This window comes from Python bivittatus, unplaced genomic scaffold, assembly GCF_059951505.1.
Source record: "Python bivittatus isolate LINGU-HERP-01145 unplaced genomic scaffold, Pbiv_v1 ctg000580_np1212, whole genome shotgun sequence".
Taxonomy (NCBI): Eukaryota; Metazoa; Chordata; class Lepidosauria; order Squamata; family Pythonidae; genus Python; species Python bivittatus.
The window spans coordinates 14066862-14081308 of NW_028277087.1; the positions used below are offsets into that span (position 1 = coordinate 14066862).

At 39.1% G+C, this 14447-nt stretch overlaps 1 protein-coding gene across 1 annotated transcript in view; it reads right to left on the minus strand.

Annotated features, from left to right (window-relative positions):
* The window catches only part of MDGA2 (MAM domain containing glycosylphosphatidylinositol anchor 2), a 491572-nt gene that overhangs the window by 253327 nt on the left and 223798 nt on the right, over positions 1–14447 (minus strand). Inside the window, exon 4 of the mRNA XM_088149614.1 lies at positions 8345–8541. Within this exon, the coding sequence (XP_088005740.1) occupies positions 8345–8541 (197 nt within the window). The remainder of the gene's footprint in view (positions 1–8344; positions 8542–14447) is intronic.

The following is a 14447-nucleotide window of genomic DNA, read 5'->3' on the forward strand; positions in this document are numbered from 1 at the left end:
AATTTCTACTAGGCTGTCATAAAAGAATTTGTCAAATGCTTTGCTGCAGTCAAGGTACACTATGTCCCCTACATTTTCATGGTCAACTAAACTGATCACTTTATTTAAAAAAAGTGATCAGGATGATTTAGCATGACACTTCAGCATCTGGCACAATGCCCATCCTCCATAATTTCTCAGAGATCAAGATGACATTTATGAGTTCCTTCAAGACTTTTGCATGTAATTGGTTTAGTTTTAGATATTTAAATTCATTCATAGTAGCCAGATGCTCCTTAACTATCACTTTACTTACCCTGGTTTGCCATTCCCTCCTTTTGTCAATTGTTCTGCTTAGTTTTGTTTAAACAGTTCAATTTTTTTAGGGAGAAGATTAAAGCAAAGTAGAAGTTGATGATTTGAGAATTCTGTCCTCTCCCTGTCACCTGTTAATATCCCACCATCTTCTCCAAGCAGTGAGTCCACCCCCTTCTTTTTTCTCAGTTTCTCTCAAATGAGACATTTCTCCTAGGAAGATTTCGCAGATCATGATCCCTGATGAAGAGGTATTAAGCAGAAGATAACATCATCCATTTCTGCACTATGCAACAATAAATTAAAACCCTGCACTGAAAGATAAACTATATAGTCCTGTGAGTCATTCAGCGGCATTGCATTTTTCAGCCACCATTTACACAACTAGATATTTTACTATGAATGACCCCTCTGCTTCTCTTGTCAAACAGTGGTACCTTCCCTTTAAATACACCTTCCTCCCTGTTTAGCTTCTGAGCTCTGTCAAGGTCAGCCATGTGCTGCCACTGGCTGAGATGAGTCCCAGTCAGCAACTGATAAACTGTACTTTGAACTGACCAATCTGTATGGAACGAACCATGTTGGTGAATCCCTCTCTCTCTCTCTCTCTCCCCCCCCCCCCCCCCCCGCCCTTCTGGTAGTGAGAGGAAGAGGAACTTCAGACACCAACCTGGATCATTAGAACATAAGGGGCCTGGTTGATCACGTTAAACTTCACATCTAAAACAGCATTCTGAGGTGGCCAATCAGATATAGTAGGCAACAAAATAAAATCATAAGATACACATACCTAGGAATCTAAAGAAAATGCTACTTCCCCTGAGGCTTTTACTTCCTTAGATGCCGGTCCTCCCTCCCTTTTTCTTTCTCTCCATTTAAGTCCTATCTGAGGGTAGGAAAAGAAGCAGTGAGTGGAAGCTCATCAGAGGGAGATCTAACCTGGAAATAAGGAGGAATTTCCTGACAGGAAGATCTATTAAGCAGTGGAACAGCTTGTCTTCTGGAGTTGTGGGTACTCCATCACTGGAGGTTTTCAAGAAAAGATTGGACAACCATTTGTTTGAGATGATATGAGGACTCTTGCCTTGGTCAGGAGGTTGGACTAGAAGACCTCCAAGGTTCCTTCCAACCTTATGTTTCTATGATTCTAAGTTATTGGGTCTGTTCTCAACAGCTTCATTCTGCAAGGTTAGATATGAAAGCATAGACAGGCTCGCACAATCCACACCTGAGAATAAAGAGTCATCCTGTGTGGTTAGGGTTCTCTCTCCCAACTTGCACCCTGTATGTATGTATGTATGTATGTATGTATGTATGTATGTATGTATATATGTATGTAAATTGCCTCTAGATTTAAGATATCAGAACTTTGCAACTGATTTGAGGGAAAGAATTTACAAAGTCTCTAACTGTTTTGTTTGTGAACATATGAACCTTGTCTATTTAGCCTAGAATTATATATTCAGTCTAGTAGAAGGACCTCTGGCTAATTGCTTATTCCTAGCCTACCTATCCAAGATTCTTTTTTTTTTTTTTTTGGGGACCTCTGAGAGAAGTGCTATAATATGCTTTCTAAATGCAAAGTATATACCACTGAGATTTAAACCATCCTATATAGGAATACGTGGGAAATGCAAGTATAATTCTTAAACCTTTAATTACACTTTGTCCTTTTTATAAACATCTTTTCAATCTCCTACTTGCCCAGAGAAAGAGAGAGACACTAATTCAAGCTGACCTCTGATAAATATAGAAAGGTTAGTGATAAGCCTTCAGTTATCAACATGGCAACTTGATTTGTTCATTAAATTCAAAGCAGAAAATGAAACCCAGGCAGCAACCTGAAAACCAAACACTTTCCAAAATGGAATCTAATTTAATGTGACAGATCATATAACCCAGTGAGAACTTATCTAATAAAGGAGATAATAATAAACATTTCCGTATCATGGCATTATTAGGCAAGGAATGCTGGCTCACAAGCAGCCCTTCAGTTTTAATTAAATGCTTACAGAGAATCAGTTGGCCTATTTGCAACCATTTCCACAACAACATAGTTTCTTGGCTATATTAACATCTACAGCCATCGTTTTACTCGGCGACTATATCTATTTATTTGTATTGTTTTAATTATTTTATGTTTTTATGATTGTATGCCATCCAGGGTCACTTGTTGAGATGGGTGGCTATAGAAATCGAATGAATGAATGAATGAATGAATGAATGAATGAATGAATGAATGAATGAATGAATGAATGAAGCAATGAAGCAATGAAGCAATAGCCACAGGAGCCATGTGGCAATGATAACTTAAACTAAAGCTCGGTCCCCAAGACTATGTTTGGCAGGAAAATTTCACCAGGCTGGAACCTTGGGGCAAACATTGGGTTTCTTCACTATGGGACTTTTCACCACCTAGTATTCATATGAATCACACAAGAATCTCTCACCACAATCTAAGTGCTTCAACACAGCTAATTAAGAAGATCTATTAGCCTTCCAGCCCATCTCTGGATCTGACCTTCTGTTGGAAATAATGCCAAAAGAATATCAGATAAGAACTTCTAGGACAAACAACCTAGATTAACAACTTGCTTTTGATTATGGCCATCCAGATGCCTCTAGGATGCCCCAAATTAAGACATGAGGACAATCTCTCCCACTACTCTTCCTCTAAGACTGGTATTCATAGATATGCTGTTTCTAATCGTGGAAGCAGGATGTTGCCATCACAAGTACAGTAGTAGTTGCATCTTTCATAAATACAGAAATGGCAAATATTTTCTGTTAATATTGGTTTTATATTTATCTATTGCAAACCATCCATGCCCTTCAGTAACTGGGAGATATACAGTATACATGCTTATACATCCTATGACCGTACACACCTATCATGCTATTTCCTTTCAGAGTAAGCAACATTATATAAAGTGCAAAAAAGGAGTAAAAAATAGTCAACCAAAGAAACTAAAGACATGAAATAAAGAAAATAGAAGTGGGATATAGCAACCTCTGGTTTATGCCAGCACCATTCACCATTTTTATATCTATCTTTGCAAACCATCCTTGCTTCCAACAAGTCTATACACTGCTTCATTCATTAACTTATGTTCTTTAAAATTCTTGTCCTTCCTTCCTTCCTTCCTTCCTTCCTTCCTTCCTTCCTTCCTTCCTTCCTTCCTTCCTTCCTTCCTTCCTTCCTTCCTTCCTTCCTTCCTTCCTTCCTCTTTCTTAGGATTTCATCTTCCAACCATGACCTTCTCATTCCCTTCCTCCCAACCCATTCATTCTTCCTTCATATATCTGTTTCTGATTCAAGGCTCATTCATTCTGTGTATACTACCAAACCATCTCAAATTCCTTCTTCCAGACTGGTCACACACTTTTTTATTCAATACATATTCATTTAGAACCCATTCATTCTGATTCCATCTCCTCTTGTTGTACCATACTCACTGCTTAAGCATCCTATTCCTGCTACATTCAACATACATTTATATCTCTCCTGAAATACCTTACATCTGCTTCCATATAACAAATTGAGCAAAGAACACTCTTATACTCAGTCATTTTCACATCTTGACAAACATTTATTACACATGGCAGACCACTACCTTTCATCCATCATTTGCACCTCATTTTGACATCTTTAATAAAGATTCTAACCAGGATATACAAATTAATCTATTTGTTATATTGTGGTCTTTTTTTTGCTTTTGCCATTTACATATAATTTTCAATTGTTCATTCCATTTTCCCTATCAGTTATTCACTATCTTGATCTTTAATACAATAATATATCAATATTCTTCTAGTCTTCTTACAATCTATCTAACATTCACTGTAAATCATTCAGGTTCTCAGATAACATGGCATCGTCTGTATACTTCATTTCTGTCATAAACTGCTCTTATCAAATTCAGCAACCAACTTTCACTTCATGGAAGACATTCCATAATTCAAGCCTATTCACTTTATCATACAGTTTCACCAAGTCAGCAAATGTACAATAAACCTTCCCCCCACATTCATACATTCCTCAGTGACCTGCTCAAAAACAAAAAATCTGGGATGCACACTTGGTGCCCAGCATAAAGCTACACTGCAGAGTTATACTATCTACACCCACAGTCTTACAATTTTTCAACATTCTCCCAGCATTTATGACTTAATTTTCTTCATCTTTCTTTAGATGAAATATTAGTAACTTTTATTTCAATCTTAACATATCCCAGACAAATCTCTAAAATACTCCTTCCAGAATTCCCTCATTTCAGTTTTATCCCAAATAATCCATCACTTTTATTTTTAATTCCACTCACTCACTGCTTTGTTTGAGTCCTTTCACCCACTTCCAAAACAATTTTCATCCTCATCAAAATTGCTTTGCATTTTGTCTGCCTCTTTTAATGTTAACCATGCCTTGCTCTCTTTGACTACATTCTTTTCAACTGTCTTTTTCTCTCTATACACATGATATTATATTCTTTCTTTCTTTCTTTCTTTCTTTCTTTCTTTCTTTCTTTGCAATAATCATTCTCTTACAGTATGTGCATTTGTTTCTCTCCCACAGCCTCTCTGACTCCATCATTCCATCAAGCTTCCTGTTTCCTATTTCCCATGTGTGGCCAAAATAACAATCTGTGGCATTAACAACAAAGGTTATTAGTCAAGTAACAAATACCATGATTGATCTATCCTCAACAATTGATTCAACTGTTTTCCAATAAACAGTTCTCTCAATGCTCTCTTTCAAGTCTGTGAATGAAAACAATATGGGCATCTGGAGAGGAGGGGTATGTGTGTGTTGGGGGGAGGGGGGTGATGAAATAGGTATCATGAGACCACAATCCAAAATCCACTCCTTTTGTACTTGTACTGTACTGCATGCAGTTATGTAAGGGGTGGAGCTTCTGCAGTGATACACCTTTCATTATTTTAATGAAATCACGGCTTGCGACAGATGTCTTTAGAGAATAGAGGTCCCAACACAAAGCTGTTGTTAGGTTCAACAGAATAATTGTACAAGAAGTTGCTTTATATCCTTCAGGATAGCATCCTGTTATGCACACCGAGAGCATCCTGTTATGCACACCGAGCTCCTGATACTTTTCCATTACGTTTTCCTTTTCTCTTCTTTTCCTCACTATATTCAGTTTTCTCTTGGAAGCCTTTATATGTGTCTAATTTAGACAAGCATTAGTTGAGCAGTTCATGAACTCAAACCTGGAATGTTCTAAGCATATGACCAATCTTCCCTCAGGAGATATGTTTCTGGAGGTCTTAAATACCGTATTTATGTTGAAATACTTTGAAATAGCTAGGTAGTTGGTTACTTAGTTTTATTTATGGTTCAAGACCAATCATAAAAATATATCAAATACTACAGATGCAAATTAAAAGAAAATAAAAGCTACACTTGAAACAGTTAATAATGCAAGGAAAACACCACATGATTTCTATAAGCCATCGCTATTGATAGAAATTTTGTAACTTTCTTGGAGAGATCTGGAAACTCATCACATAAAGGAACAGCAGTAACCTCTTGATCATAAGAATAGTTAAATTTTCTGACAATTAATGTTATAAGATCCATTTGCCATTGAGTGTATAGTGAGCACTTTAGCAGTAAAGTCAGGCAAAAAGTGTTTTTCTCTTTTTTTACTGAAACATTATTATACTGCTAGGTTAAAAGAGCCAAAAATTGTACCAAAAGATCTCAAAAATTGCTTTACCATAGCACAGCATCAATATAGTCAAATCACTGATGCGTGCCTATATCAAAGCTGGTAAAGTCATTTACTCAACAGATCTAGCTAAACAATCTGCAGGTAGGAAAAATCTGAGCTGTCCATTACATGCAGTGGAACTGACTTCAGCTTATGTTCTCCTTTTATAGTCTTCTTTGTCTAATATTCAATAGTTTGGGTCTCATGTTTGATGGATGTCCATGGGCTGAGCCTAAAAGTAATACCATTTTCTCTCATATTCTAGTCTCTAGATATATATTTTCCTGAGATACTTAACATGTGGATTTCTGGAATATCTACGCAGGGTCTTCTGCAGCAACCTTTCTTTCATTTTCCAGAGATCTGCCAAGGTAAAGCAGGAAATGTATGGCTCTGACATCCCTCATTCTATAATTTTTCCTGGCTCTGAGTTCCATTGATACTATGTAGAAATGCTAGGATCCGGTTAAAGGATGCAAGTTGTTTTCTATCTCATTTCTATCATCCCTTTTTCTTCCCAGCATCCTTCTTCTTTTACTGGCTTGTAATCAAATGCTTCTTTTTGGACATTTTCTATATCTGATTCACTAGTAATCTTGTTCACATTGGCAGCAGCACAAATCTAGATGGCAAGATGCTGGGACAAGGACTCAGTACACCGTAAGATATTTTGTCGGGTTGACTGGGCTCTGTTATTTATGGCAGTGCATTGTTTTCTCGTTGCTACTTATCCTATACAATTATTTTGCAGAATAAGGTGGAAAGCAGTTTTCCCTACGTTGGGATAATTACAGGTGACTAAATCCTATCAGGTTACCTCCATTTTGGGGGGATATTGCTCTATAGGTCATGCTAGTTAATCCAGCAAAGGAAACAATGAATACAGAATAGCATGACATTTCTATGAATTTACTCTAGATGGTGGGAAGTACAATCTAACAGTGTGAAAGAGAGCCAAATCCCTCCCCGCCCTAAGATTCCAGCCTGCTTATTTCTCTGCAAGGTTTTGCCAGTGATTTTGAGCAATATAAAGCTGTCAAGTATAATAAAGGACAAAAGTGATGGGGCTTTCCAAGTCATTAGTTGAGAATTATCTATGAAAGTTGCAAGTTGTTCTGTGCCTGGGTGCTGATTGTACACTCAGCATCTCATTTGTTTCCTTTCATAGATTCTTATGACTTGATCCCAGGAGTTAACTTCACTGGCAAAGAAGGAGGTAGAATCAAGCACCGTGTTCTCTGCCTTGACAGCTTGTACACTGATGATCTCTAAGTCTAGCGTGCAATGTTGCATAGATGGTCAGCAGATGATGAATAACGGTGGTCCACCAAGCCATTCCTTACCACCCATGAAAAAAAGGAAAGCAGGGGCACCATCTCAGATTACCTGGGCGCAATTCATACCTACTTCCTTTCTTTTAAAGCTTTCTCTACATCTGAAGAGGGGCTGTTGTGACCTTTCTTGCTTGATTCCCTGACTGAGGATGGTTACGTTCCTGAATCCCACATCTGCAGAGGGGCAGAACAGGGAAGGCAAGCAGAAGCAGTAGGGGAGGAACTGGGCAAAGCCGCACCCATTTCCCTGCTTACTTCAGCAAAAATAGTTTAAGCATTTCTGCTATGCGTTCTGTGGATATTTTGGGATTTCTGGGAGATGGGTGTTAGCAGATCTTTCCCCAGGAGGAGAGAGGGGGAAAAAAAGAAGTGAGATTGGATGCAGGTTGCAGTTCTTTTTATGGTATACACAGGAGCTTTCTTTAATTTTAATTAACGTCAACTACAGTGTGCTTATATTCTGTTGCCATTACACAGTATGTAGAGGAAGAAATTTCTAATCTGTGGAACTCAGGATTATGTTGTAAGCACAGATCCTCCTAAAAAAAAACATGCATGTTTTTGAGGTGTTCTATGGTGCTCATTTTTGGGGTACTTCTCCTCAGATGGGAAAAAATGCAAGCATTTTCCGCAATATAATGTATTTTTCATCCTATATTTGTATTTTCAGAATACACACTCGAGTGGGGTAAACCTTACATTCAGCACAAAAGAAATCACAAAATTCAGAAAAGAGTAAATATTGAAGGTTATTTACATTTTAGATGTTATTAAGTGGCCAGATTGCAGAGATTTTTAAAGACAAAAAATAATTCTTCTCAATACCACCCAGTAATGACCTTATAATGAATACAGTTTTTTTGTAATGGACATCATATGTTCTTGCCAGTTGGAAGAGGAAATATGCAGGATTGCTCTGTAGGTAAAGTAGCATGGGGGGAAGAAAAATAAATAATAATAAAAATATGACTGTACCTTGATTCCTACCTGCGTAAAGAAGGGCTCATAAATTTCAACACCTTTGTCGGATCCTTGTAGAAGAACCTCCTGCCCTCGCCTCCAACTGTACCGAACAGGTGGGTTGGAATTGGCTACACACCTGAGAAACACAGTTCTCTCGTAGTAAAACTGTTCTTTTGCTTCCCCTATGCTCTGGTGGACGGTCACAATTGGATCATCCAGATCTGGGAACACAAAGAAAGAAGAAAACAAAAGATTAAAACAGGATGAAATGAGCTTGAGAGAGAGAGAGAGAGAGAGAGAGAGAGAGAGAATCTTTTAAATAGTAATGAGGGAAGAATGAAACCGACTGCTTTATTCATTCAGGCAGGGAAGTTTGAGTGCTTAGACATGAAAAGTCTGGTTTGAACCCCTCTATTTCCAAGCATGGTGACAGCAGTTGTACTGCTGAAAAAGAGATGGCCTTCTCCATTCTGAGGATTACCCTACTTTAATGAATTTGGCATGAGACAATGGCTGAGAATATTATTTTTGCTCTTTTTTTTGGTTCTTTTTTGTTTTTTACTTTGTTAAGAACTTATCAATATTCATGAATGTCTTTATAAATGGAACCATGATGAAGACCTAATGTGAGATTCAACCAACTTTATATATTTCTCCAGTTTCTTAAGGAAAAAAAAAATAGCTATTTTGCTGGAAGTCCTCCTTCAAATGTCAAGGGAAAAGATTTTACAAGAGATCCTTCAAATCTTGTTTTCAACTGATCCATTACTCCAGTTCTCTAGTGAAGTCTTACCTGATTTGGATGCACTGCTTTTGGACAACAACTTCCATAATTCACAATAAATATGGCTCCCCACCCCCCACCCCCGCAATTATGGGAATTGCCTTTTCATACATCTTGAGGGTGCCAGTTTAGGGGAAGGCTGAAATGCTATCCTTCAATTTGGGTCATATCAATTTTTTTTACTTCCCAAATTCAGCATATTGATGATATATTTTCATATATTACTTATTTTTTATTTAAACATTTTATCCAACATGACTGAAAAATAAGCATATTTTTCAATGTGTGTCTTAAATTGGTTTTCCCCTGCTATTAGATCCTTTAATATTTGCCTTTTTAACTCATTATCTATAAAGTAGAACACATAACTACCCTATGTGGGTAAAGATCACTGAGATCAATGGACAGATCACTCATTTGATTTGTGTGCATTTGACACAAATTTATTGATTTTAGGGGGTCACAGCACTGCCGTTTAAGAAGCTTGTCTTAAGCCCATAAAATTCACCAGATGCATTTCAGTTTTTGATATGCTCAGTGGTTGATTTGTAACTTCCCAGACTTCAGTTCTCTGTCCGTAGGATACATTTCATAACAGATTCATGCGCAAAGCTTTTTCATTCATAAGATAAAAAGGCTATTGCAGAGAGAAGGTGCCAGGGAGATAAAGAAAGTACTTTGACAAAGCCAAATCACAACATAAAACTAGTATTCAAAGGGATCTAGAATAAAGGTACAACAAATTTTATAGTGGAATCCCTTGATAAAGGGATTCCAGCCAATCAACGATATTAACAAGGCAGCTAATTCAGGCTAACCTCACCCCCACCCCATGCCATTGTTACTTTTCCAACTGGTTTCTTCAATGTTCTAGGCTTCCTGAAAGTCAACAAGTGTGCTCAGATCTTATATAGCAAAAGCCCATTGATATTTAAACATCCTGGATGCCTTCTCAAACATATAGGAATCATTACGTTCTTTGTGGATTGTTCCATTTTCCTTGCAAACCAACAAGGCACTTGTCCCTGAGTTTGCTATTAGTGACAAGCATTGGTGAAAGAGGACCTGCACAAAATACCAAGGTTCTCTCCCATTCATAGAAGCATTTCCATTCAGGGAACTAACCAGCTTTCTCTTTAGGATTTATGTCAAATCTCCCCATTCTTGCAACTACCCATGTTGGCTATCTGAATCAATAAACTTCAGTGTGTACTTTTTCAGCTAAATTTACTGAAATCTGGAGAGACCTCACCTGAACTATAGGCATGATGAAACAGGGTCTTGAAGAAGAGACACATAAGGGAATTTTAAGTTATGTTGCAGGAGCCATAAGGTCTAGAAGCTTAAGTAGATGAAGGCAAGCCAAGAAGTGAGACCAGAGTGGGAGACACCCATCAGCCCTTCCATGGCTGATTGCTTCTTGCAATGCTGGCAAAGGGTTCTAGGTTCTAGGGCCAAAAGGTTGGGAGACAGATAAAGGAGGTGAAAGTGGATTATATATTCTGTGCATAAGCATTATGCAGTATACACAGGTAGACATTCATGCAGCAATCAAGGGGATAAGGGGAGACTGATAATAGGGCAACCTAGCAAAAATATTTTCAAATAAATTTCTTTTTGGAATAATGAATGCTGAATTGTCTGGGCACATTTATGAACATTAGGAACCTGCATTTTCACACGAAGAAACCTGCATTGCTTCATTTGTGATTGCCTTGCTTTGCGTATCCCTGGACACAAACAGCCGTGCATATGTATAGTTCATCAAAGTTTCTATTTCCTCATTTTATTATGTCCCTCTCAAAAGAAAACTTTTCCTGCATGTTCATCTTGACAACAATTTTATCTTCCCGAGAATACCTGCATCCATATTCCCTTTGATAAAAAATGACGTCTCATCTTAATCCAGCTTGATTTCTACTGACTTCATGGATATGTGTCCATGTAGTTTTCTTGGCAACAATACGCAAGTGGTTTGCCATTGGCATTTTACGGGATTTTTTTTAGAATTCCTAGTATAGCCTCCATCCCTGATATTCTGTAACAGACTCCATTCAAGTATTAACTAGCCATGACCTGCTCAGCTTCTGAGTCCAGATAAGGCCACCCAAGGTGCTGCTATTCATCCTGATGAAACCTAAGTAAAAAAGAAGTCCTGGCATGATAATATCTCTTCTTAATGTACATAGGGAGATGGCATGCACCCATGAATACCTTTTGATAGTGGAATCCTGTTGAAATGGCTTTTTTGCAGTATTTTATCATTGTGCCTATGGTGGAGGAAAGCCAACAATGTACTGAAGCAACTAAATGCTGCAGCAGAATGAATGTATGCAGGTTTCTGAATTACTTTTAGGAAAAAATTGTCCTAATTCAGCTAGAACTGAGGAGTGAATTCTTCCTCTCAAATCTAAATGAGACTCTCTCAACCTGGTACCTCTTAGATATCTTGAAAATCCCATCATATCCAAGCAGCGTGACTCCCCATGATGGCTGGAGGTTCAATGTGATGCAGAGCAACACCTGGCATTAGTTATGGTGGTCTATGACTGTAATAAACTTTAACTAACTAAACTAACTGGCTCTAGTTGTGGAAGATGAGTCTAAAAGCTGGAGGTGCTGTTGAGTGATGACAAAGGGCAGCAGGAACAATAGGAGAAAGAAACACCAACTCTCTGAATAATTGCAGATCATCAGGGGAAAAGCAAAACAAAACATTATTGGTTTCTAGCTTCCTGGTCCTCAGAGAATCAATTAGCACCACACAAAAAGAGTTGAAACACAGAGATTAAAATGTGATTCCTTTTGGTTCTGCTTTGTTTTCTTTTCTAGCACAAGAGACATTTTCACAGAATACCAATATTCTTAGCCCACCTTCTCCCACCCTCCCCAGACCCATCATAATCTACTAGTTTCTGCTCTGGAACAATGCCTGAGATTTGTGTTGGGGTCCAGAGGGAGGCCTCTATTATAAGGCCAGCCAAGTCTCCCCTGTGAAATACATGGATTAAGTTTCCCCAACAATCAGTGCTCTTGCTGCCACTTGCTACCCTCGCTGTCCATCCAACTGTGGCAGGAGACTCTGACCCCTGAGCTCAGAAGAAAAGTTTGACACAGTTAATTTACTAAAAACGTCATCACTTCTGCTAACTTCCTGCAGATTTTGATTCCCAGCTTCCCCTCTGACATGGGGCTAACTCTGAGGGACCTGGAGGAAAAGGAGATTAATGCAGTGCTGAAATCTGGCCCCGGAATGTTTTCTTCCCCTGCAAAGAGGCTCACGATATTTCTACTTTAATTTCAGGGCCTTGAGAATATCATTAGGGTAGATTTTAGTGATGTTTTGTTAAGCTGACCTTCAAGCTGAAAGGGAATAGAAGGCATGGGCAGCAAAAGGATGAAGGCAGGAACACAGGGTCCCCTCACAAGCTCTGCTCCTTTTGAGTTTGTGCGCAGTTTCACTATGTATGGATAAAAGTGATGGGACTGTCATTTCCATGATCGTGGAATGCTGTTTTCATCGGTCTGTCCTCACTCCCCTGTCCTGAGACACCTTCAGATGCAGGAAAGTACTGTTATTTTCTGTCACAGATCTATCATAATGCACCCCCCAACCCAGCTACCCTCACTTTCTGTCCTGGATCAATGTCAGGAGAGAAGTTGCTTCATGATTCTTTAAATAATCATGGGCAAGATGCTAACATTGGGAAGATAGTTGTACAAAGAAAAGAGTACAGTGTAAGACTGTGTATTGACAAGGATGCCCCCCACGCCTTCAGCCATCTTATAACTAAAGTAAGTATCAGAACCCCAGACAGATTTCCTCCTCCTATGCAGGAAAAATAAAATGGAAGGCAGTTCTTCCCCATTGAAATAATGGAGAATGGTTGAAAAAACTTGCAGAATGTAGAGATTTTTTTTTTAATGTACAAATCATCCACGTTATAAAAAGATGAGGAAAAAGCAAATTTAGTTCTGACTGCCATGGGAATTCAGCTGAGTTGAACACAAAGCCAAAGAAGAGAGCAGAAGCTGCTAGAAATATTTGACAGGTACTGTACAAGGTCCATGGAAAGTATTCTAATGGGCAAAAATGTTTGCCAATCCCAGTGCACACCATTAAATTTGTTACTGGTTTTCTACTTCCAGGAAGAGCTCTTCTGGGAAATTCAATTGTTCCCTGAGATAAAGGCAGAAGCAAATGCTTGAGGGGAATGTGCTACATGAGAGAAACCATGCCTAAAAAACAGGAAGCTGTCTGTGAAAAATCCCAGGAGAAAAACTCTCCTCCTCCCCCTCCCCTCTTCTCAAATGTAGGGGCTGTAGGCCCATAGTTCAGAAATGGTATCCAATTTATGTATACAGAATGCCATATCTCTCCTATTAAAGAATTAATTGGACTGGAAATCTAAGGATCTGTAGCCAGACACATTAGTTGGCTAGAGTTTTAACAGAACAAGACATGGCATAATTCAAATTCATTCTAAATGCAGCCTTCAAGAAGGTCCTGTTCACAATGAAGATGTTAATGCATCCTGGGAACTTCAAAAAGGGTTAATGCATCCTTTTAACCAAGGGGATCAGATTTAGCTCTAATAAAGAAAGTTTGCATAGGGTTAAACTCCCTGGAGTTCTTGATGCTTTCTGAATTTGGCTGTTTGCTTGAAGACATTTCATTACCCAACAGGTAACATCAGTGTGAGTTGATGTTACCTACAGGTAGTCCTCGAGTTACGATGGCAGTTGGGACTGGGACTGTCATCACTAAGTGATGTGGTCATAAAGTGTGATGTCATATGACCGCATGGCTTAGCAATGGCAATCCAGGCAGTCTCAGTTGTCACTGTAACCTCAAGATGCGTGGATCATTAAGTGGGAAGCAGAGGGAGTCCCAGGTAAGGAGCGTGGGAGTGCCCCAGGGGGGTGGGGAAGGCCCTGGGAGGCCCAGCACAGGATGTGTAAGAGTTGGGGAGAGTTGGGGGAGGTGGGCACTGTGGTGCGGTGCAAGCTCAGGAAGGCGAGGGTAGTAGGGTGCTGGTGGGGGTATGTATGTGTGTGAGCGCAGAGAGGCCAGGAAAGGAGGGCATGGTGTGTGTGAACAAGCCAATAGGGAAGGAGGGCACAGTGTGTGTCAGCAAAGAAAGGCCAGGGGAAGCTGGCAGGGAAGGTTGCAAATGGCAATCACATGACTGGGGGGCACTGCAATGGCTGGAGCTTCGAGGACTGGTCGTAAGTCATTTCATTCAACTCCATCATAACTTTGAACAGTCACTAAACAAATGGTCATAATTCGAGGACTACCTGGATTAGATAATGAAACACCTGCAAGCAAACAACCAAGCT